This window comes from Bombyx mori, chromosome 10, assembly GCF_030269925.1.
Source record: "Bombyx mori chromosome 10, ASM3026992v2".
NCBI lineage: Eukaryota > Metazoa > Arthropoda > Insecta > Lepidoptera > Bombycidae > Bombyx > Bombyx mori.
The window spans coordinates 1,561,934-1,588,327 of record NC_085116.1 but is presented as its reverse complement, the minus strand read 5'-3'; the positions used below and the strand labels follow the sequence as shown (position 1 = coordinate 1,588,327).

The 26,394-nt window shown below is 39.7% G+C and overlaps 1 protein-coding gene across 3 annotated transcripts in view; it reads left to right on the top strand.

Moving 5' to 3' along the window:
* Nucleotides 1-26,394, top strand: part of LOC101737830 (TNF receptor-associated factor 4) — a 154,931-nt gene that overhangs the window by 95,791 nt on the left and 32,746 nt on the right. Inside the window, exon 1 of one of the 3 annotated variants that reach the window (XM_004930285.5) lies at nt 1,187-1,495. The exons of the other annotated variants lie outside the window; for them this stretch is intronic. Within the exon in view, the coding sequence (XP_004930342.1) occupies nt 1,298-1,495 (198 nt within the window). The 5' untranslated portion in view covers nt 1,187-1,297. Of the gene's footprint in view, nt 1-1,186; nt 1,496-26,394 lie in introns of those variants that run through there. 3 annotated transcript variants of the gene reach the window in all.

Below are 26,394 nucleotides of genomic sequence, written 5' to 3'. Positions count from 1 at the left end.
AAAACATTTTCTCATAATGACAACACGATATACATACCAATCTAAACTTTTTTGCTCGTCTTGAGTTCGCAATGAATTTTTGTATCACAATGGGGTGTGACCCTTTGTGTCTGCAGTTACTCCCTGACTTTCTAGGGTGTGGATAATTGTATGGAGGGATAGGGAATAGTGAAGGACGTTGCGTCTTAAAAGGTCTGCTTTACGCAATACCTTATATGAGATCGTCGATCATTGTACCTTTAAAATTTGGATGATTTTTCGATTAGCTCACGGCGCCGGGTGTGTCTACAAAAAGTTGCAAAGTCAACATGAGCATACTGAATACAGGGACGTTTTACGAGCTCGTCTAAAGGTTATTGATGTCCATGGGCTCCAGTGGTCATTTAACAGCAAGCGCGATCAATTAGAAAGATAAAAAGAACTGTGTTTACGAGTGCTCACAATTGGCAGCTTATTAGTAGTACATTTTTATAATTAATAAATGAAATTAATTAACTTTGCAGCCGCCTACTTAAGGATTCAAAGTCTCGTAATCTGGAATTTTGTACGCTTGCCTCAAACTTTGTGTTTCTGAGAAAATTTATTTTCGATAACTTCAATTATTTTAAAAATGCTTTGTTAATTAAATTAATGCTTCAAAAATGTGATCAAAAGGAAAAAAAACATTTCATTTGCATTTCAATGTAGTGAAAAATGAAATTTGAAATTTGCTATTTTAGAATATACTTCAGATCAATAATATTAAAAAAAAAAATACTAGACACGATCTTTGGTAATAAATATAACATGACATAAAAGAAGAAAATAACATCGATTGAATGTTTTAGAATTAAACTGATTCTAGCAGAATTCATAATGGCTCGAAGTATATGTCGTCTTTTTAAAATCAGTCTATTACATAGTTTCCAAATGATTATAAAAATATTCTCTAGTAAAATAAAAACAACAAATTCATTTAGATAATAATCAAATATATTGCTAAATAGTAAGCGCTTCACATGGCAAAAGCTCGCCCGAAGCTTCCGATAACAACAAAAGAAAATCTGGCCCGATAGCTTCAGGCACACACACACACATCGTACACCCTCGTAAGGACCAATCGAGACTCAAGTCTGAACTTGCACAGGCTGTATACCAGTTGCCACCTACCAGTAGCGACTAGCTCGCTCATCGGAACTTGAAACTAACTTGGAACTTGGAAGTTCATTCGTCCGTCGTCTGCCGTCGAGAGCGGACGTGTCGCTCCTTTCGCGTCGTCGAGTTCAGTGAACGAGTGTTGTGCATATGAACAGAAAACATGGTGCGTAGCCTGTCGCAGTGGACGAAGACCCTCAGCTTCCCGGCGAGGCTGTCCCCGAATCGAACTTCGAAGGAGAGCGTCGGCAATGGTCAGCCAGGCTCCCCTGGAGTGTCTCCCACGCCAAGCGCCTCCTCGCTCCCCCAGGGCTCGGAGAAAACAATCTCCCCAATACCCATCACGGAGATCAGTCAAATCGTGAGTGTATTTATTCGATAATATTAAGATAATTTGCTAGGTCGGTCTGCATTGCAATTTAGATGCGTTTTGCATGTGAAGTGCTTAATTATAAACACTCAGGTCAGCATTCGCAGTAATGTCGCTAACCGCAGGCTCGACAATAAACCAACAGTCGATGGATGGCCATGCGATTCGCACATAATGTTGTGTAATTTTATTAATAACGTCACAGAATTGTCAGGGTTTCGCGATACTTCTGATACGTCCTTGATTTTCGGATAGCATTGTCTGTTTTGACACAAACGCGTGTTGCCACACCATTGTTTTGATGGCACGATTGCATTATGCAATTCAATCCTTTGTTTTAAACGAATACTTTATTTCGCGTTTTGTTTACAAATAAGAAACAGTTATAAGTTGACGTTGTTCGTAAAATGGTCACCTACGTGTGTCCAGTTCAGAATTGCATTACGCCCGTTCCTTATTAGTCGACAAAGGAAATGGTTAGGTCGCGCGTTCCTTTAGAATTTGTATGCCACTATAGACGTTTCAGTTCGGCACAAACTATCTCTATTTAGTGGAAAACGGTCGATGTAATGCAATGTGAACGTTAAAGTATGAAATTCAATAAGCGCATGGTGGAGTGGCGCGGTGGACCGTTATGTCCCGTTTGCGATCACCTTGCCAAGGCCGCGAGATGCGAGTTTTTGCCACGAGAAGACATGTGACTTTCACCTTTTCGGGTGTTGTAGCCTTTCTAAATATCTACAGAGTACGATGTTCTGCGGATTTTTAGGTCTTAAATTCAGAGGTTGGTAAGTCAGAATCTTCTAGAATCGACTTTTCATTTAGCGCACAGGGATTTTTTAAAGCTAGTATTTTAACAAATTTTTTTTTTACACAATCAAAGATGTTTTTGCTTTTAAGAGTTTCGGTGAAATTTTTGGCATTTAAATAAAATGTAGTAATAAAATTTAGTAATAGTGAAATAAATATATGTATACAGAGGTAGGTAATAAATCAAAGATTTGAATGTGTAATATAAAACGAAGTTTGACGATTTATGTAGGTGTAGAGATATATAAAATTTTCTGTTACATGTAAATAGGTAGGTAGGCAGCGGCTTAGCTCTGCCCCTGGCATTGCTGAAGTCCATGAGTGACGGTAACCACTCACCATCAGGTGGGCCGTATGCTCGTCTGCCTACAAGGGCAATAAAAAAAAATTAAACCATTTAAATTTAGTAAATAAATAATTGTCGAAAATCGAAAAAAGAAATTGTATTTAAGTGAGAAAAAATACAGAAGAGGTTGGTAGATTATCTTTGCAATGCTTCTTCACAAATTCTGAACATGAAAAATAAAAAGAAACTTCGTACATAATAAGTTAATCATTTGCATAGATAATATCTATTCATAGTTCTAGTAGATCTAATCTATTCATAAATTATACACTTTGATAATGTTAGGTGGCACGCTTTAAATTTGTTCTAATTTCGAAAAGACTTACATGAAAACACTCCATTTATTGCCCCACTAAGAAAAAGCAGAAGAAATAAAACTATCAAAGAACCTACGTAATCGAATCAAGCTTTTTTCTCTTCAACATTAACTATAGATGCATATAATATGCATTACAGATGAACACAACACACAAATTAAAAAATAATTAAACTCATTCATAAACATTAAAATTTTCTGCGGTAAAATGTAGGTATGGTTAAGACGACGGAATCGCAATATCATAATGCCTTGCATAACTAGGTAAATAGGCATGTTTGACATTACACACGTTTTGCAAGCTTCGTGCTATTTGAAACGGTTAGATTGGACGGTCGTCGTTCGAGTAATGAAAAGCAATCCGCATTCCTTTAAAGGGAATTGCACAAAACGGAGCTCTAAACGTTTATATGGAAGTGCTAGAATCTCTTTCAAACGGTAATTGATCTGTCCTATTTCAGTAATAATAATAATAATAAAATATATTTATGAACTTAAAAACAGATTATAATAATTTATAAAAGAGTAAGCAGGCCCAAATTTATGTAATTATTGGTATTCTAATAACTATGGATAAGCGTATATAGTTGTCATTAAACGTACTGACGTAATGACCCAATACATTAATTCATTAGTAAAAATAAAATTTGACGTGTTGACTATAAAGTACTTACTTAAAAAAGATTATTTAACAATTATTAAAACCAGTAAGCGACAGTTTTGCTTAATTTACTTATAATTCATTAATTGCCACATCAGTAATATCAATGTCTGGAGTTTTTCTGATTTTTAGATCCCTAATTCGTGTATTTGACTTTCCACTTTCCTTTTAAATGTTTAGTAATATACCGCTTTTGAATAAATAAATAAAAACGACTCTGATAAGTCCATGCATAAGAAATGCCATGGTATAAATGCAATACGCAACAGAACGCGTGTCAGAGCACAGAAAAAAAATATAAAACAAAAAAAAGTGATTTTAAATTTCGATCTGTCAAAAACTCCGCCATTAAAACGGACAATGTTATTGATGACTTTCTTTTACGATTTAAAGTTTTTATGACGATTCATGAAATATTTTAAAGAGATGGGGTCAAGCCTATAAATTTGACATCGTCTTTTAAGTCATGCGGGAGATTTTATTTTATTATGTACTTTGTGCAACTCATTACCAGTTTCATTGTCAACGTGGCTTGCCAATGTAAAATTTTATGGGCTCAGATGTAAAGCTCAATTGTGCAAAATGAACTGGGAAATTTACTCTGTTATTTATAACAATAACAATGTATTGAAATTACACTAACCAATTATTGTATGCCGTGTAAAATTTGTTTTGATTTAAATTTCCTTTTCATTCTATGGGACTGACATCATGTGCGCTTACCGGTAATCGGACGAGACTAATAAAATGTATTTTAATTACACCACTTCAATGGAAATGTCATTAATTACGATTAAAATATTATTATTTTTTTGTATTTTCTTAATGTACATATTATTATGATATTATAAATTAAAAATAAAAATTATTCGGTGCAAATTTATCAATAATAAATTTTATTCCAATTCCACATTGTTGACATAGAAATTCATTTGTTGAATGCTGGTTAGTCAATTTTAAAAAAATAAACGTACTTTATAAATATAATATAATGACAGTTAACGTCTATGACTTTTACGAAAGCAAAATTAAATAATGATTACAGAATTACACGGTGGCCATGTTTAGTTTGTATTTTATTGTGCCGGCGCACATCTGCGTGTCAAATTCCTTAGTGCCATGTGCAGCCTGATGGGAAACGAACCGTGTGCACACATGACTCGAAGAAAAAAATCGAATTGTAAAGTTTAAATTATGTACATTTCGTATGAACGGAATGATGCTTGTCGTAATGGCGGACTTGAATCGAAATTTAAAATATCGAGGACATGTTGGAAAATCTTTGTTATTAATTTTTTGTTACGCATTTAATAATTGTATTACGATGGTTTTGCAATTTTAAATTGGTCGAAATCATACCGACGAGGAAATAAATACGTTTTTTAATATTTAGCTTTTCGAAACCGATAGATGTGATGTGGTCAACGATCATTGAAAACTTATGGGACTTGTGGGACTTAATTGTCCCATCTATTATTAAATTTATTGATAGCTTTATGTTTTGCCTTTAAGAATATCTAATTACCAAAAATAAACATGAGGTGCCTGCGAATCCTCGTGATAGTCGTTAAAGGTGTGGTCAAGGTTGCATTTAAAATTTTGATTAATCAACCAACTATTAAATGAAAATTTTCATTACATTTTCGACCGTACATAAACAAAATAGTACTAATAATTTTCTGGAAAAAAAGATTTAAAGCATTTATTTTAATTTGGATGTCACTAAATTAATTGTTATTGCGCACAACACATTCTTATTGATTGTCAAAATAAGCTCTTCCGACGGTTCCAAGTAGCGCCACAGCTCTCCGTAGAGCCGCCGAAACCATCGATCCGAAACGAACACAGCGGGCATATCTTTTTTTTATTTATGTATTAATTATTGTCTTGCAAACATAACAATAATTTAATAAATAAACAAAATTACAACAGTAAACTGAAAAGGCCGGGTGCAAGCGCCGCACTTTCATGCAGCGCCATCTAGTAATAAATGCTAGCTTTATTGCACCAAGGTTCTTTGACAGATTTTTAAAAATTTATGTACACGTTGACGTTAAAATTTACACATCAGCCCTCTACAAGGGTTACGTTTTTTTAATTACATTGTTTTTTAAATTTGTGTTAAGTTTTGCGCTTGCTCCTGGAGTTTGCGTCATGTTTAACACAGACTGGAAGAATTTATCAATCTTTTGAAGATCATAAATTAAATTTCAAAACTAGATTACTATGTGTGAACTAAGTAAAGTTAATTTTTATTTTATTTTCATAAACTTGACCTTGATCGTTTCCCACAACTGCATTACATGGCACTAATAATAGGAATTGATATATTATCTAAATGTATCTAAATTGAATGGTGCTTAAAAAGAAAACTTTGCTTGGAGGTACTCTGTTTTCGCGAGAACGTAACGGCCTGGCCACGGGGATCGGCGGTGCGAACAGCGAAGCGGTGGGCGAGGCGACCATTCGCGCAGCACCGTTTGCAGGCCACGGGTACTCACGTTCGCCGCCGCGACTAGTAAGGAAGTCCGACAGCGAAATGTCTATATCGAAATTATCTCGATATTGCTTACAAATTAATAGTTTTTTGGTTCAGGACCTATTATTTGGAAAAGATTGTGAAGTACATGATTTGAATAAGAATCGGAGTATACCTATAGATGGAGAATTCCACAAGAAGTACGAGAAATACTTTGGGTGGCTAGACTTCCAAATAGCTGGTCTAGCTAGTATTTCAGCTATTTTATTTTTTTATTGCTTAGATGGGTGGACGAGCTCACAGCCCACCTTGTGTTAAGTGGTTACTGGAGCCCATAGACATCCACAACGTAAATGCGCCACCCACCTTGAGATATAAGTTCTAAGGTCTCAAGTATAGTTATAATGGCTGCCTCACCCTTCAAACCGAAACGCATTACTACTTCACGGCAGAAATAGGCAGGGTGGTAGTACCCACCCGTGTAGACTCACAAGAGGTCCTACCACCAGTAATTACGCAAATTATTATTTTGAAGATTTCATTTTTATCACACGATGTTATTCCTTCACCGTGGAAATCAATCGTGAACGTTGAGTGTTGTTGAGTACGTATTTCATTACAAAAATTGGTACCCGCCTGATATTCGAACACCGGTGCATCGCTCAACACGATTGCACCGGACGTCCGTTAGGCCACGACGACTTTAAAAATATAAAATAAAAAATAAATAAAAAATATAAAAATTTCGGCGTTAATTTTTCGCGGCGAAAACAACTAAACTCATTTAATCACTGTACTATTCGCCGCGACTACCGCTCGACTCCGTGGCTCGCGCCGTCCGTATTCATGCATTTGTTTTGCTCGCCCGCCGCATCGCGCGATTCGCTCGGTACATTTCGCCGGTCGCTTCGCCGGTCGCCGGTGCGCGTGGCTTGTTAGGTACATTTCTATGCGCTTGTTTTAGTCGCTAGACGCTTCGCCGTTCGCACCGCGCGAATATTCGCATCGGCGAATGTCCCGTGGCCAGGCTGTAATAACTCACAGCTCTAGGAGGAATTCGAAAATGCTGACCACAGCGTCGCAACACGTGATAACCCAGATACTGAATACTCGGCGAATATTTTAGATCGTATTACTGATTGTGTAAATCGCGATGGTTGTGATGAAGTGTCGTTGGAAATATATTTTTGTTGTTTGAGGTTTTTATTACTATAGGTGTTGGGGGAGTCTTTCGGCTAATGATGATGAAGGCGATTTTTTTTTAACGAAAACCATATAACTCTCAAAATAGCAGAAAAAATAGTAAAATCTCTTTTTTTTAGATCTTTTTTTGGAGTTCGTTCAATACCCTTGGGTTCTAGGTTGATTACTTTACCAATCCAAGTGACAGACCTATGTTTTTTTATGATCAAATTAAAAACTGCCATTGTTAATATCATATGAACAGACCAGAAATGGCATTGATAATATTATACGGGATTTAAATCTTCAGTATCTTAAATATACCTAAACATGTTAAATAATTTTAGACTAGAAAAAAAGCCGCTCTTCAACGTCCTTCCAATTCGACTTTGGAGTGCTATCGCAGAGTAAATATTGAAGAAGTACCAATCGAGTTTGCGACAGAATTTATTTATAGATTTGGTTTGAATGTATGTATTATGATGATTATCAATCGCACAGACATACGAAACCTCGACCGGAGACCGAACCGGACGCGCAAAAAACTTGACATTTCCGGTGCTGAAGAATATCAAAGGATATATTAGGATAGATACTCGTTTTATCTCATTCAAAGATAAGTTTAAACCAAAATCAGCACTTTTGAATTATTCGTGTTGGAAAGTACGAAGTAAAATTTATATTAAATAATATATTATATTGAAAGTATTTAATTTAATACGTGACCGGATCGCATTCTTTTGTTTTTATCACTGACAAGAAACTAGGAAATATAAGCAGTAATTTATATTTTACCAATTTAAAATTATCAAGTAATTCAAATAGTAATTGATTTCCAATAAGTGGCCTGTAATTTTGTGAAGTATTTACTCAATATAACCGAATAATGTTCGAAATTTAAAATTCCAACATGGCACCTGCTGTTGTTGGCAGATGTTTGAATGAAAACACAGCCGGAAGGCCACCAATTAAATTCCGGGTGATTCTCGAAAGCACGTTGCTGCGAGCCTGTACGAGCACACTAGCAGCTGGTGCTATGAAAAACGTATACCTGAGCATTGAATATGTTGAAATTCTTTGTCGAAACGCGATCAGCTGATGCCGACAGATGGCTTTAGTCGCCATTTTGAAAATATAATACGTTCATAGATTTCGAGTATTACTTGCAACTAATCCGTTGGATATGAATAAAATTAATTTTGGGGTCACAATGTGAATTTGTAACGATTTGGTTGTTAAATTAACATACCATAGTGAAACATATGGTTTATTTGAATAAAAACAAAATGATTTAATCGGTCATTCCGACATTGATGGCCATAATACCGTTTCTACAATTTGAGTTTGTGCTCTAAATGTGTATACATATAACCATAAAGAAATACATACAAAACTAATTTGAACTCTGTGTCAACATTTAGAATTATTGTTTTTCCCTCAAAACTGATTATCATGATACGTACACAACAGATGATACGTATTTAGCGCATATTTTAAAACATAATAAACTTCTAGTAGTCCATCCGTAAAATAAAATAAAAACATATTTCTATCTATATCAACTCTCAACCTTTGCAGTCTAAGAGTGGAAAAAAAAAACAAAATTTGTGTTTTGGTAAACGCACACATCGTAAGGAATATTCAAGATATTTTTGACAGTTTCAGCAACGGCTGAATTAAATTTGTAGATCCTTTCTCGTCTATCGACACAAACAACAACAAAAAAACCACTCATGCCAAATTTAAAGCAGCTGTAACACGCAAAAAAGTACTCGTTTTTTATTTATACGTGAACTAAACAACGGCCCTTTGGTATAGCGTCTGTTTTGTATCAAAGTCCCTTGTGTTTGTTGGTTTACGTCTAAAGCCCTTTGGTGGCCCTCTGCTTTGAACTCTACATATTGTAAATAGATTTTTATTTAACTACATACACACGTGCGCGTATCCGATAAATAACATTTTTCTGTAATGTTGGTCAATGCCATAGATAATAAATACACATTAGTGGTCTAAAAATAGTAGTAGTAGAATAAATTACCGAAGGTATTAAAATAATACCGTGTAAGAGATGATAAAGGTATTAAATATAATTAATTTTTTTTTATCTGAAAATGAAAATCACGTGATCAAAACATTATTACATCATAATAAAAATGAAAAAAATCATAAAATCATCGGCCGTAAATATGTTTTTATATGGTAATAAAATAATATGTGACTGTGTTGATCTGATAATGATATTACATTTTAACACGTATCCGTGTAAAGGAATTTCGACGTCATTTTCACAAAATTCAAGACTTCTGATTATATACATTTATTTTAAAGATTATATTTTAAAATATGTACACGTATTAAAGACTGATAACAATACAATTACTTTATTGCTTACACACGATTTTCTCTTAAAGATCGTTAAGATAAAAGTAATAATTCGACGTACTATGGAAACTTTAAATTCCATATTTTAATTAAACACGAATTGATAGGTGCACTTGCACGACTAATTCTAATTAGAACTAATTTACCATTTAAGATTATTGTTCATTGGCACGTAATCACGAAAACTATATAGATTAAGAAAAAATAACAAAATAAAAATAATAGGCACGAGGTTAAAGCTAGATTATCTAGTTTATTTATATTTTTTCTTAAAGTGGAAAAATTAAGGCTGAAATATGTTTCTCTCCTACCCATCAAATTGTTTTATTACAATACAAATTATTATATATTCAAAGCAAGAAAGCACGATTGATTTAAAATATACAATGCAAGGAAATACTTTGGTAGGTTTTCAAGCAATTAAAACATCAGTGACGGCTTGTTCGGTATTCAATAGTTCTGAAACACATAAATTACGCTTATCTCGAAGTCTACCCATTACATCTGCAATGTTATTAAAGCTAATAAAAACAAAATTAAAAAAGGTTATCAAATTAAACCTTTTTTGACAGATCTGAAGCGGCCATTATCCAAAAAGGGTTGCAAGCGAATCAATCAAAAACCTCTGTAATCACACACCAATAATTTATCATGGCAGCCCGTTATTTGCTGTAACAGATTCGTAATCTTGTAAAAAACATAACAATGGCCTTTTTTTAATGTTCGTTAGATAACGCATAGCTTATTGTGTTTCTTGGTGTAATTACTTAATGAATAGCTGGATTTAATGCTATTTTTTTCACTGAGGTATGAGGCTAATGATTTGGCATTAAATAAATATCACTAAAATAACCCTTTCAGATATTTTTTAAGATAAAAGGAAAACTGAATCTAAAATGCCAATACATATAAAAAAATCGTTTTCATACTTATCACAAGCAAAATTTTTATTACAATTAATTTATATCTAAAACATTTAGCATTTACTGATGACTTTGTTCAAAACAATAATATGATCCGAATTTACGAATAAGCAATCAAATGTTTTCTTATCACACTTTCTTATTCTGAAACAACTGTGTGATTTAAATGGTTAAATATTAAAATACTTCGATCGAACGATAGGGTAAATAAATGTTCACAAAAAAGTTAAATGGGATTATTTTCATTACATCTATTTTCCTTATAGCACGAAAGCGCGTATTAATTAAGCAGTACATGTAATCTGATGGGCGAGCCTCAAAACAACGGTTGCATGTCAGAAACACTCACTTCCCTTTATGATAATCCATTTGTAGTTAAATAAAGATAACAATAGCGGAAGATCTTTGAAAGTAAAACGAGTTCATTGAACTACATTAATTAACTAGAGTGACTTTTTTATAAAAACCTAAGGCAAAGGTATTTTAAACATAAGGACTACTTATTGAAAAATATCGAAAAAATTTAGATAAACTTCGAAGTAAGTTCTACAATGACGATGGATCACCTAATTGCTATTTAAGGATTACTGGAGTCCTTTGACAACGTAATCGCAGTGAAACTAAATTAAGATCTACGAAATCTCAATCGTAGAGAAATAATGTATATTTTAATCTTCGGAATCAGAACAAACGATATGCTTTCTAACAATAGTCAAGATAGTATTAAAAGAAGCGCTTCGGTAGGAAAAAGTAGCGCACACTACTATTATGGTTCGGTAGTTGGCGAGTAGTAGACTAATAGCTATATAATATAATTGAGAAGTCGAGTGTGGTGTCCCATTTCCGCACCTTCCAATCAAGAGCCAGACTGACTCTTGTCATATGAAATCCTATAAGAGTTTAATAAGATAAAAAAAACTTGGAATTTGCCAATTAGATCGTTTGCCGTTGTATTGTAAAATAGTAGTTTCTTTAATTTCTCGAAGCTGCCACACTCGGAATCCATACTGCGAAAATTACATGTTTTTTTATATTAGAAACATCCTATTTCTGCTGACATCTGTAGATTTTGTGATAGGATAGGCCAGAGATATGATTACAGCACGCGTGTTCTTCATATAATCCTAATGACGTGACTAAATAGTTCAAGTAACATAACTGCAAACTGCTATACGTAGATATCCAAAAAAATATCATAAAATACTAATTTAATAGTATTTCAAAACATAATCCGAGTAATTTTATAACATCTGCTAACAATTTCGAATCCGTCGAGTGGCAATTGTATTCTTAGTTTCCGGTGTCCTTCGCTTTTTTAAGACACACAAATTTATCATTTACGACGAAGCGATAGAGTTCATTGTCTTTCGAACGTGCCGTGAGAATATTCTTCGAACCGTTAAATTGTCGGAGCCATCATCAAATCTAGTTGACAGCCGAAATGAAAACGTTATAGTTACATACTATTTAACTCTCTACAGTCGACAGCGGACACTTAACAATTATTTTAAACTTCTGTAAATCTTCTTATTTAAGGCTTATATTTGAGCGGATAATTAAAGTCCACTGAGTTTCTCGCCGGACCTTTTTTTTTATTGCTTAGATGGGTGGACGTCCAACCCACTTGGTGTTAAGTGGTTACTGGAACCCATAGACATCTAGAACGTAACTGCGTCATCCACCTTGAGATATAAGTTCTAAGGTCTCAATTATAGTTACAGCGGCTGCCCCACCCTTCAAACCGAAACGCATTACTGCCTCACGGCAAAAATAGGAAGGGTGGTGGTACCTACCCGCACGCGGACTCACAAGAGGTTCTACCACCAGTAAAAAATATTTTCGGTGGGTCGCGTTTCCGATTCGGTGGTAGATTCTGCGACTGCTCTTGCTAGGGCCAGTGTTAGCAACACTCCCGGTTTGAGCCCCGTGCACTCACTTACTAGCTCGGTGAATCTAGAAATAGCCTCTTGAGGTAACTAGAATAGACACTTCGAAGACAAAATTTCAGCCACTATTCCGTCACTGTCTTATTACATCTGTTTCTTAAATACTGAAATTTGGCGCTTAATAAACTATTTTTGTAAGTCCTCCACAGTCTGCTCATGAGCCAATTTTTTTTTTACAACAGACTAGGTGTTCGCCCCAAGCAACTTAATTTCATTACTCCAATTATGTTACTACTTTGGTGGTGCTATAAATATGTTTATCGGGAATGAAAGAGAAACAACAAAGATATGAATAAAAAAGTTATTAATAATACATAGCGTGTTTGTTTCTTCGATAAAGTATTATCAGGGTCTAGGGTCAAATAAATGAATTCGGATTGAAATTTCTCATTTATGAATTATTGGTAATTCCTTGTTTATCCATACTCAACAACCTACATACGGTCTCTGAACTTAGCAAGGCCATGTTTAAATAGCTTACTCAATTGAAATGCTTCTGTGGTATGATTATACGGGAATGCCAGTTTTTGATACATTGTTATTCTATGTGTTAGTAACTGTTTTCGTAAGGTTCTTCACGTCATGTGAAAACACATCCCGTTTAACTCGCATAAGCCACATGTGTGTGTGTGTGTGTGTGTGTTTGTGAGAGACAACACGTTTTTAGTAGTCATCGTTTTGCAATGCGCACCACGCCTGCCTAATTTATTAGACCTGCGCGACTTCGGATGTGTATCCAAAATAATTTTACATGTAAATCGAAAGATTGTAAACTACTTTTATTTTAAAATCAGTTTTAAAATTGGTAGTATTATTTTTTCAGAAATTATTGATATGTTTTTTTACTACAGTATTCGGAATTGGAATCACTCTTTTAAAGCATTCATAAAGGAAAATTTATTTTAAAGCGCATTGTACATTTGTGGCGTCCGTTAAAATTTTGTTATTAACGTTATTATTGTGAAACTAGCAGCCATTATTATGAGCAGTGCCTTTAAGCCGGTATGTAGGCATAAAATAAAAACCACACAGATACGTTGTTCTGTAAGATTGCCCAAACATTCGGCGTGATGAATCGCGATCATACAGCCGTGACGAAACGTTTTATAGAACTAGCGTTTCCATAAAAACCCAATTTGCGTTCGGGACAGGTAATTATACATCCGCCATGATGGTTTTCTTTTCAATCCTCTATCTTATACAATTTGCGTCGCCATTGTTCCGTTTTTCGTCATGTTCCATTTTGATTTTAAATTTATGTCTGCAAAATGGAAGAAGGTTCTTCAAGAGTTAAACTTTAAATATAATTCGAAAAAAATTATTAAAGAAACGATTTATAAAACCTGTATTTTATTTTAGCACTGTAATTTAACTATAAAATTGTAATAAATGAAATATAAAAATATAAAATATAGATATATTATAAAATTGTGTAAAACGCCCTAAGCGGGTTCTGATGTCGTTTTCCACAAAATTCAATTTCTCCTTTATAATAATGTACGTAACGTTATTTCTTTGTATTAAAAAAATATAAACCTTAAAACTTTACCGATTGTTAAATGAATTACGACTCAATTCGATACACAGCCGCGCTTTATTTTAAATTCCGATCGAATTTCGAGAGTTAAACAAAAAAAAAAACAAAATGGCGACTCAACGTAGGTAATAGACGCATTTTAATATCCTTTATTGTTCGTTCGTTCCCACGTTTGATGCACGCGAGCGTTGTAAAAAAACAACTGACATCCGAGCCTGAGGCTGTCCCGTTTGTTACGCGCCTTATTACTGCTGAAGTAGTGATAGTCTATCATTAGGTACGTATTAACAGTGAAGTCGAGTGAGTGGGCGCTTCTTGCCGTGTTTCATTAACTTTATTTGTAATCACACAATACTCCGTCAACAATAGTTTTTATCGAAGTAGTAATTCTTGGAGTAATGGCTTGGATATTTGCAATAGTAAACGGAAATTTATAAATTTCCGAGACACATTTCAACGTAATGCAGATTTTTATGTGTTTTCAATATTACCCCGTTAAAACCAAAGAGCTATGAATAAAAACCATAGACAAAATATGAATGGAATAATATAGAGCGTTTGTGATTTTTTTTTTTGCTGCTTACATATTTGATTGGATTGTCTAATTAAAACTAAACTCTTTAGTAAACAAACGTAAGCAGAGAGCATTTAAAAAAATATAGTTTTCCTTCCACACATAACCAAGAAGATGCAGCCTTAGTCGCGCCGTTTATTTTGCAAGCCTACATCGAAAACTGGTTTCAAAGGGAAGCACAATTAATGTTTTTAGAATTATAATATTTAGGTTCGTTAAAATAAAAGTCATTTTACTTTGTCTATAAGAAGCACAATATTGAAATTTCTCAATCAGTTCTGGCGGATTATATATATTCTTGCCCTTTGCAGATTATTCGTTGTACAACAATTTAAGAATATAATTATTGAAGAAGGTAGAAAATAATGTGTAGATAGATACTTTAAATGATTCTCGTTTTATATAAAAAATATATTGGTTATTTGGGTGGAAGAGCTCACAGCCCACCTGGTGTTAAGTTGTAACTGGAGTCCATAGGCATCTACGACGTAAATGCGCCACCCACCTTGAGATATCAGTTCTAAGGTCTCTGTATAGTTACAACGCTGCCCCGCTCTTCAAACCGAAACGCATTAATGCTACACGGCAGAAATAGGCAGAATAGGCTACGTGGACGGTACATTGGGAACGCGTGTGTTTTGTAAGATAATAATAATCGTTATATCAACGACTTGAAGACGAACCGATTGGTCAGGACGTTGAAAAGATCAAAATATAAGCCGTATCCCTCACGACGGACATCTTATTAGACATTATCGATGTTTGAGAATAGCTGAAGAGCATTCTTGTCTATGATATTTCACAATGATAGTGTTTATTTATTAATAGATCGCTCCCGATCTATTAACATGCTTTTACGTACCTCAAGTACTGGTCACCGTCCTCACCGAACCCGTCGCTTGCGACTAAGGGCTCGCCGAGTAAATTAACCCATAGACACAGCCCACTGAGTTTATCGCCGGATCTTCTCAGTGGGTCGCGTTTCCGATCCGGTGGTAGATTCTGCGAAGCACTGCTCTTACTAGGACCAGTGTTAGCAATACTTCGGTTTAAGCCCCGCGTGCTCACCTACACGTTAGGGTGAAGCTGAAATAGCCTCTCAAGGCTATCAGCATAGGTAGGGGAAAAAAATAAAATACATCAGTCATAGTTGTGGTCGTAGTAGTACGTGCTGGGAAACTAATTTATGATTGTAGAATAAATTCTGGGTCAATATTAAATGAATTATTGATATATTGGCTTCTTACGACCGACATGTGTTTGACAAGCTTAAGTCGGTCAAGTAAAATACTATATTTGTGTATGTTACATTTTTATATTCATTATAATATGTCGTTGAAAACGAGATTTACAAAGTTTGATGCAGATTGACTATTCACGTTTTATTTACTTTTGAACTTAACGCTTTGAGCTAACTATAAATGTAATCAATTAGATCTAAATATATTTTTTACTAATAATGAATCGGTTTTGTATTTTGAATGCATCCGACGGTGGTCCGACGTTCGTTGTTATCTCAGAAACAAAACTGTCAAATTTGATAGATGTCAAACTATTAGTTTCCCCCAATTTTTAGTAATTACGCTCTTATTACTAACTTTACTACCAATAGAACTTTTTTTTGTCGTTTTAAGAATATAACATGGATATACAGTAATATGTTGTGGAACGTATCTACTTCTCTATATAGTCCCATAAAATACCCTGAAAATAAGGACCGCGACCGTTAAAACTTGAAAAAGGCTGTTGACATTGTAAAATAGGTATCAAATAAACATTATTTATTGTTGAATCGGTTGATTAGCCCAAACATGGCGGCAGGTGGCTGCGTGGGTTGTGAAGGTGCGACTGACAAAGCCAGTCGATTCAGTGATAGATTTGACAGTAGTTTGTCGGTGTTACTGCTTTAGCACCGTATTACTGGTGTCTGATGGGTCACGGGGGATTCCTCGACGAATTATTTAAGGTATTGTTTTTTTTAAAGTAAATATCGTTGTTTTGACGTTTGTAGTGATTGTTTGAATGAAATTTAAGATATAAGGCTTGTCTAAAAACACGTGTTAGACGATTTAAATGTTTCTTTTATTTATTTATTTTATGTTCAGTAAGCTCATTGCATACTCTAATACAATTATTATATTCCTATACTATTAGTATTTATTAGTGAATTCATAGAGGCATCCTTATTTTTCATTGAATGTAATTAATATTATTATTATTATTATAGGTAAAGTAATTGGGAATTTTTATTGTATTCCTTACAAACGAGATAAAATCGTAGAAGGAACACCTATGAACCGTGAAAAATTTATAGCAATTTTACGCATTAATTTTGATTTATTATTTACATTTGGAACACTACAGTTTTCCTGATCATGGGCGACTAAGTTGAGAACCTATTAATTGTAATTTTTTTAAATACACTCAAGTATTAAATGTTGAGGATTGGTTGAGAAACAATATTAGTTTTACCGTCATTAAACGTAATTACCTGCAAGTGGTCGCATTAAGATAAGACCGCGTGTTTATTCCAGGAACGCATTACTTTACATTGCGGGCGCGCAGTTCCGTGTGAACGAACCTCTGACCACAGTAACGAAGCTCGGCCTCTCGTTCTGTATGTACCACCTACCACTACCACCGTGGTATGTACCACCGTTCGCCACTGTTGCAAATATTTTCGAGTACATGTCGCGCGCTTAGGAGTGATAGTTGCATTTTATTATTGTACTTTGACAATCTGACATGGAACGGGAATAACATACCGAGTCCTCAGCGGTAAGATGCACTTGGTCAAGACAGTACTCCTGGCCTTGCTAATTCCCGCACGGTCACCACTTACCATCAAATCAGCAATAAGCGCGTCTACATTTTTTAAAAGGTGCGCAAAGTTTGGAAGATTTATTTGTGTCTTTTGAGAAGATAAAGATAAGTTACGCGAATATACCGAGGGGTGAAAGGCTTTAAATGAAATATTTGGGAAAAGTATCATAACAAATAAACTTCTTCAGCTATTTGAATGGGGTAAACTTGATTGAATTTTAATAATTAAAAACATCGAATTGTTGATACTCGTAATACCAAATAAAACGCACCATTAGTTACAAAGAAAAAGATATTGCCCACTGAGTTTCTCGCCAGATCTTCTCAGTGGGTCGCGTTTCCGACCCGGTGGTAGATTCTGCGAAGCACTGCTCTTGCTAGGTTCAGTGTTAGCATCACTCCGGTTTGAGCCCCGTGAGCTCACCTACTAGTTAAGGTTACGCTGAAATAGCCTCTTAAGGCTAGCTTAGCTTAGGCTTAGCTTAAGTAGGAAAAAAATATTGAACTATTGATCCTGTGATCAGCCATGAATTTGTTTTTATCAAAATGGTGGATGTGGTTTCGAGGTGGGTGGCGCATTTACGTTGTAGATGTCTATGGGCTCCAGTAACCACTTAACATCAGGTGGGCTGTGAGCTCGTCCATCCATCTAAGGAAAAAAAAATTACAAAATCACCGGGCAGTTGAGCATTCACCCACTAATTAGCTAATGCTGATCGATTCGGCTGTTTTTATTTGTATGGTTGTCATGGCACACCGTACTGACGTCGCGGTAGTTCGCAGCAGTAGGTAAATAAACGTTACCATGAATGGCGATACCAAAACTAGCCCGTTCTCGATTCCTAGTAATGGACAAGTCGAAACCTGTTCATATTATAACAAACTGACCGGAATACTAATGTGTGATAATAAAAATAATAACTTGGTCAAGTTAAAAACGAGTCGAGTATTTTATTTGGTGTATCTACAAACTGGGTAAATTATTGTCTTAAAGAAAGCTTTTTTTGTGAATAATCTCCTTAAATAAAGTTAAAAAAAAGAAAGCTTTTATTGACGTAACCAATCCACATTTTTTTTTTTCCTTGCAAATACCTTGCAAATGCTTATTGCAGGACTTATAATCAGTTGCTGTGAGGTCACTTTCGTATATTAGATTGGAAGGTAAAATACACAATATTCTGTCAATTATAGACTATATTATATACAGTATAGTAATGTAAACATAGAAATTTAAGGTTTATTCTTGCGATTTTTTTATTAACTTTACAACGCTGTTCTACATCACTGCATGCGCGTGTTTAAAATCTGTGGCGTAAAAGTCTCGATTAAATTTACAAGCCGTGTAGATTAAATAATGAAATCCATGGTCAAATTCTAGAGTGAACTGACAGCTATCTCTGAATATATTATATCTTATGAGTAACTACTAGTACTGGAGTGATACTTGATTATTAGGATATATATTTTTTTCACTATATACATTAATGAGTCATTGCCATTTTCATACGTTGCATATGAGGACTATGATAAGGCCAGTCGCATGCTTAACTACTTATTTTGTAAAAGTATTAGCATCTAGCAAAAAATAATATCACCGGTATCAATAGCTTAATGTTCTTGGAAACCGAAGTAACCGAATCATAAAAAGCTATCTATTAAACAGATCTAGAAGTCAAATTTGTAAGTCTGATGTAGTAAGATTTTCTTAAATCAAACCTGTTTTTCGATAACTAAATTTTTTCAACGTACTTTGCTAGTTGAAAAAAGTAAAGACAATTGAGTCGTCTATTATCAAAGCCGGCAATCTGACTTTTGGACAATGATTGGTAAATCAGAAAAACGAATTATTGACTTTGTATTCCATTGGCAGTCACAAAACTCTTCGGAACGACATCTTAGATAAATAACAGGTTAACTATTAACCTTTATTTAATGCAGGTTTTGAACCGTATTCTTTGAAGGAGACGATTATATTCAAATCAATCTGTACTGACATATCAATAATTTTTTTTTGTCCAAATGCACAGATTGCCACCTTTGATAATAGACGACTCAATTATACTATAGAGCATTTTGAGAATAGTAGGAGATGTAATAATAATAAAAGCAAATTCTAATTTCTATAAAATAAATTTCACAAACTTCTACTAAGTACTTTTAAATATTAAATTTTACTTTCCCATAAAAAAGAGACCAAAACATACCATGAGTCTAGGACCTCGATTCAAACCTAAGAACGCGGCGATAATGTCACTTCCGCTCGCTACGGAGCCTCCGACATCCGGTCACAGAACCCGCTATGTTGATTTATTGGCACTTGCTTGACGAATTCTTTTAGTTCCAGATATTTAAACTTTCTTCGCTTAGTTCATTGAAACAAAACGTAAAATAAAATACTGATACATATTTTATTTAGTACGCTTTCAGACTAATGGTTGTAATTTTTTTTTAATATATTTTAAGGTGAATCTTAAATTTTAAGCAATGGAATTTTCTTATCTGTTAATTTTTATTTTTGTTATTATTGTTTCAGAAAAATATGATGTATTTTTTGGGTAATTTTAACCGAATCAAAAAAAGATCTAATTTCTAAAAATACGCTTATTGAAACTTGTAACTGTAACTTCCCTGTGCCAAAAACAACCGAATTTTACGTTCATAACAGTTCGTTCTGGATAAAGAGTACACATGCAAAGGGATATTAACGACATTTCCTAGAATGCCACAACTTCAAATTTTATTTCTTACTCAATCTGTGCTGTATTGACTGACGACTGTACACTTAATTTTATTATTATTGTACAATCTCATTATTAGTTGGTATTCCAAATATCTCCGGCTGTATGTAGGTATGTATTGTGAGCTCCGATGAGTCAACGCTACGACTGACGTAAAGTCGGTCATGCGATTGATAAGTTGCGGTCGACAATAACTAGTAAATAGTGAATACTAATGACCTTTTATGTTTCTTATGAATCATTGTTTTCTCAAAAAATTTAAAAGGATGGTGTTTCACCGTGTATATATCTTTGTTGCTCACAGCGGGCAGACGAGATCAAGGCCTGTCTGTCGTTAAATGCTCATCTTACCTTCAGACCATTATATCGTAGAGCATGAAGTCGAAGTCTGAACATTGTTATGCAACGGCTGTTCCATCTTGTATGTCAGACTGCATCACTGCTTGGTCATAAAAGTGGCATGGTGATAGCTCTCCTCATGTTCTCATAATTGCAAATAAGTCCTCTTGTAAGATCAAATAAATAAAAAATCAATAAATATTAACTTCATTAAGGACGTAAGTCGCTGAAGCATTCACAGACTCTTCAACAAGTTTCCACTTCTACGCTTTCAGTATCTTTGTTAAAACGATTACATTCCCAGTGGTTCTATACTGAGGTATGTCATATATCAGCCCTTCACATTCATAATTCTATCTATAAAAACAAACTGTAATTTCTACCAGCCTTTATTATTAAATCAACGTGAACATCAGCGTACATAAACTTCTCGAACAACTACTCGAAATGAGTTATCCAAACTTTAAAACCATCGTTAATTCTTTTAACACGCGCCCTTTCCCGCCATAACAACGTCACCGGGCGCCATTTTGTACGCGTACCCATCAAAATGTCTGCCCCGTACGGAAAACTTCAAAAATGGTTATAAAGATGTCTATTTACGTGATTCCAATTATAGTTTAGTGATTAAATGTATGTTCGGTTTATTTTTTCCTTGTGGTTTTTTTAAACGATCTTAAGAATAGATTATGGGTTGTAAAATAGCGTATGCCTTGTTGGATGGTTACGTTAACACAATATTTACTCTTGAGGAAAATGACTTCAAAAGTAAACTTGAAAGTAAAGTGCTAAGATATCTCTATTTGTGAACCCAGCATAAAATGTTATTATGCCACTTCAAATCATCCTCATATTTGCATTGTCTATGGTAGTATCGTAGACTTATTTTCTAACGTAACAAATTTGTAATCTGACATACTAAACATTGCCAAGGAGGTTTGACGTCTGGCAGACCACCGCTTGTAAATCTGTAGGATAAATTATGTATTTAACAAACATGTATCAATAAATGGAACCTGAACCTGGAAGATCGGGAAGAAGAATATTAATTACACATACGCTTATGAAAACGACCTGTTATGTTTTGGACTGAGCTACCTTTTTTTTTTTTTTTTTTTTTTGGTCAGAAGGAAATCGCCGGACTCCCACCCTCCACTGGGGATGGGGGGTGGGGCATGTCGGAGTCGAACCGACTAAAACCTCCTGTCGCTCAACAACCAACGTCCAAACCTCGCATGAGACAGAACTCATGAAGAGGCAAAGGGAGGAAAGTGAAGCGTTTAGTGCGGAGCACATCTCTCTCATCACCCTCCCCCTCGGGACGCCAGGCCAGCGATCGTCGGCGCCACGACCACCAGCCCTCTCGGTCGGCAGGCTGTCCGAAGCCCGCCTAGATGGCGCCGGTTTGAATGGGTTATCCTACGAAATACCCCGCTGGGTCAGAACCAGCGTGGGTCGAGGATAGCCGGCCTTCCATCACCCGGATGCTCTTGCGTAAAACGCGTGCAGAGCAGCTTGCACGTCGTCTTCTTAGGCCCCCTTCGCCGGGCCCCAGACCGACATATGAGGGGGACCCGAAACACTTAGAGGGCCAGGGCTTGGGCGAGATCCGCCTCCCTGGCCCCCGCTCGACGGCGGCGGGCTTGTGCGTCTCTCACGCGCCCCGCCGCCTCCTTCTGCGAGATGGTGCACTCGCAGAAGTCGAGCATCGCCTTCCACGACTCGTCGTCGCCGAGCATCGATGCCACAACACTCGGCAACGACAAGTCGTTTCCTATTTTCGCGACGAGGACACGGCGCCACCCCTCCCATGCGGGGCAGGCAACGAGCGTGTGCTCCGCCGTATCCAAGTCGCAACCACAATGGTAACACCCTGCCGTCGGCTCGGCTCCGATCCGGTGCAGGAACTCACCGAAGCAACCATGCCCAGTGAGCACCTGCGTGAGCCGGAAAGTGAGGCGTCCTCTGTCACGATTCACCCAATCCACAAGAATCGGGCGAATCGCCTCGACGGTCCTACGACCAGCCGAAGGATCAGCCAGCCGTCTGGACCATGACTCCAGCACGGACCGCCGAGATTGGGCCCTCCGCGCTCTGACCACACTGGGGCTGGGACGCGCCACGCCCCGGGCACGAAGGTTAGCCCGCCACTGATAGTCAGCAGCGAGCGCCTCCGCCTCCAGGACCCAAGGCGGCGTCCCAGCCAGTACACACGCCGCCTCAAAAGAGATGGTGCGATAACCACGGATGACCCTGACCGCGATGGTGCGTTGCGGCCGTTGCAGCAACTTCGCTACCCCCACGGCCAGGGACTGGCCCCACACGGGTGCCCCGTATAAGGCCATTGACCGCACCACCCCCGTATAGAGACGGCGCGTCACCTGGTCAGGCCCCCCGATGTTGGGAAGAAGCCGGCTTAACGCGCCGGCCACCCCCAACAAACGAGGGACCAGGTGCTGAAAATGAGCACGGAAGGTCCAACGACTGTCCAGAATGAGGCCGAGGTACTTTAACTGCACCCCGACCCCGATCCGGACGCCTCCAACCACGATATGGGCATCGACAGGTGGCACTCTCCGGGGCCTGTGGAACCACATGGCCTCGGATTTACTGAGCGCCACGTCGAGGCCCAATCTCCTGATTTTGCCGACGACATGCGCTACCCCAGCGGTGGCAAGACGAGCAGACTCAGCAAAGCTCCCTCCCCGGGCCACGACCAGCGTGTCGTCTGCGTAACAGATTACGCTTAGGCCCGGGAGGAGGGCACCCCTCAGCACCCAGTCATACCCGATATTCCACAAAAGAGGGCCGAGTACCGACCCCTGTGGAACACCGCGCACGACCGGGAACCGATGCACGACCCCACCGTGTCCGGTACACGTGACCGATCTGTCCTCCAAGTAGGAGCCGACCAGCCGGCGAAGGTAGAGGGGCACTCCGTGTCTTTCCAGCGCCCCCCCTATCACGGACCAGGGCAGGGTGTTAAACGCATTGGCGATGTCGAGCGACACCGCCAAGGCCACCCCACCCCCGCAGACGGCCTCCTCCGAGAGGGCCCGCACGCGAAGGATCGCGTCCACCGTTGAGCGGCCCTCTCGGAAGCCATACTGCTCCGCCGACAGATCGGGTCCCACCCCGAGCAGATGCTGGATGATGCGGGCTGCCAGAATGCGTTCCAGCAGTTTGCCCACCTCATCCAGCAACACGATGGGACGGTACCCGGCGGCAGTATCCGCCGGGCGCCCCTCCTTTCTCAACAGCACAAGTCTGCCCGTCCTCCACGATGAAGGAAACCGTCCCGACTCGAGGCAGGAGTTATAAAGTCTCAAGAGTCGGTCCCCTAGGGCACCAAGAGCCAAGGCCCAAACCCGGCCATGGACGCCGTCCGGGCCAGGTGCAGTGTCCTTTGCGCACATTTTGCGTACTGCCACACGGAGCTCCGCCCCTGTTATATGGGGCACCTCAGCAGGGGCGTCGCCGTCGTATTCCGGCGGCGCGCCCATAGCGGGAGCGACAAATCCCCCCTGCTCCTGCGGGAACAGCGCCGAGACGATGTCCCGCAGCTGCTGAGGCTGGAGACGCTCCGTGATTGGGGGGGCCCATGGGCGCATTTTATTGCGCACCATGTGATAGGGTCGCCCCCACGGATCCTCATCCAGCGTCTCCAGGAGACCCTCCATGTGTTGGTCCTTGGCTCTTCTGATGGCCAGCTGCAACGCCCTCTGTGCGACGCGAAATGCGCCGTACAGCTGGGCCTCTACCACCGCGAACGCCACCGGATCGTTGCGCCGCGGCAGGCGACGGCGGCGATGCCTCGCACACTGGCGCCTCGCCCGAACGCACTCCACACGGAGTTGCGCGATTTCGGGCGACCACCAGTACACTTGGCGATTGGGAGGTCGAGGGCTAATCCGGGGCATCGACACGTCACAGATGCGACGCATCGTGTCCCGGAACCACCCCGCTTCGTCCTCGACCTCAACTGGATGTGGACGCATGGGCGCCCACGCCGCCACCGTAGAAGCTTCCATCAGTAGCGCCTTATTCAAGCGCTTCAGTGCCCACCTGGGGAATGACCGGGATGCACCACGGGGGTGGTCCCCGTAGGCGACCGCGACTGTGGAGCGGGCGGAGAGATCAAATCGAATATACCGGTGATCTGACAGCGTCTCCGCCCCCTCCAGAACCCTCCAGTCGCGAATACGGCGCGCGATGGCCGGGCTCGCGAACGTAACGTCCACAATAGACTCGCCCTGCCACCGCACGCACGTCGCAACCGACCCTCTATTCAACAAATAGAGGCCGGCCACGTTCGCCCACCTCTCCAACAGCCTACCACGAGCGTCCGAGCGGGGGGAGCCCCATGCGACAGACTTCGCATTGAGGTCCCCCGCGAGAATCACTGGACGAGGAGCGAGGCGGCGAGCAATCGCCCCGATCCCGTCCAGGAAATGCCCGAACTCGACAGTAGGCCTATTCGGAGAGAAGTACGCCCCGATCACGACGGTCCCTTCCAGCTGCACCGCGACGAACCCTTGGCCCCTGGTCACCATCGCCAAGGGGGGGATCGTCGCGTCTCTTCTTATGACTATGGCCGCCAGGCCGCCATCGTCCCCGAACCAGCAATCATTTGCCGGGGGAACGAAGTACGGCTCGGCGACCACAGCCACGTCTATGGACCACTCCACCATGCTCTGAGACAGCATGTCCTGAGCTCTGGCGGAGTGGTTCAGGTTTCCTTGGAGGAAGCGATAGGTGTGGTCCATTACTGTTGAACCACATCCATCGCCCCCTCCTCTTCACCGCTGCCCCCACCCTCCGGCACCGGCGCCGCAGCGGGGATTGCAACATTGGCCAGTGCTCCTCTGGCCAACCTTCTCTTCTGCCGGCGCCTTGATTTTCGGCGCCGGTTGCGTTCAGTATTAACACCGGACGGGAAGCAAGCCTTGCCTCCCGCCCGGTGGTTTGCCCTACGCCCGGCCGCAGCGCACAGAGCGCAGTGCGGGGCGGCCGTGCAGGACGCCGCTTTATGACCAGGTTGGCCGCAGCGGAAACATAGACCGCTGCGGTCAACCGAGCTGGTGCACCTGGCGAAGCCATGTCCAGTGCTAAAGCACCGAAGGCATCGCCAGGCGCGTGACTCAAGCAAGCGTACGTGGGCCGCTATCCAGCCCACGCGCAGTATGCCTGGATTTCCTGATGGTCTCCCGGGCGGGGGAGCAGCCAGGGAGGCAGCCGCCTCCACCGGGCAACGCACCCACACCGAGCTGGCCCCGGTATAACCGCGGCGCGGCTCGCCTACGGTTACATTTTCCAGTGCGCATTTGCCCTGGACAGCGACAGCCGCCATCACCTCATCCCTGGTGGTACAGTCGTCCAGGCCGGTTACTCTTAATTCGGCCATTTTCACCGGCCTGTGCACCCGCACCTCCTCCTCAGGTAGGACCATACGGAGCTTCGCCACCAGACGCTCCGCGATGCCGGCACTATCGGCAACGGGACATTCTAGCAGCTTGGCCCCGTTGGCCGTCTGCCTGCAGCGGAGGCCCTCCTCCGCCCCAATCTCGCCCAGGTCAACTGCCGCACGCGCCCGGGCGATGACATCTCTGTATGTCATGCCCTTGGCTTCAGCGGCTGGCAGTAGGGTAAGAACCACTGCTGCCGACCGAGGCGCGCGCGGTAACTTCTTTTTTTGGTTTTTCTTGGCGGCTTCAGACGCTCGACCCTGTTGGGGTGCAGCTTGAGCCGCCTTGGCCGCCGGCGCTCTACCCATTTGAGGAGCTGCCGGTGGGGCCTTTCTGGTGCCCCGCCTGGCCACCACGTTCCACCCCTCG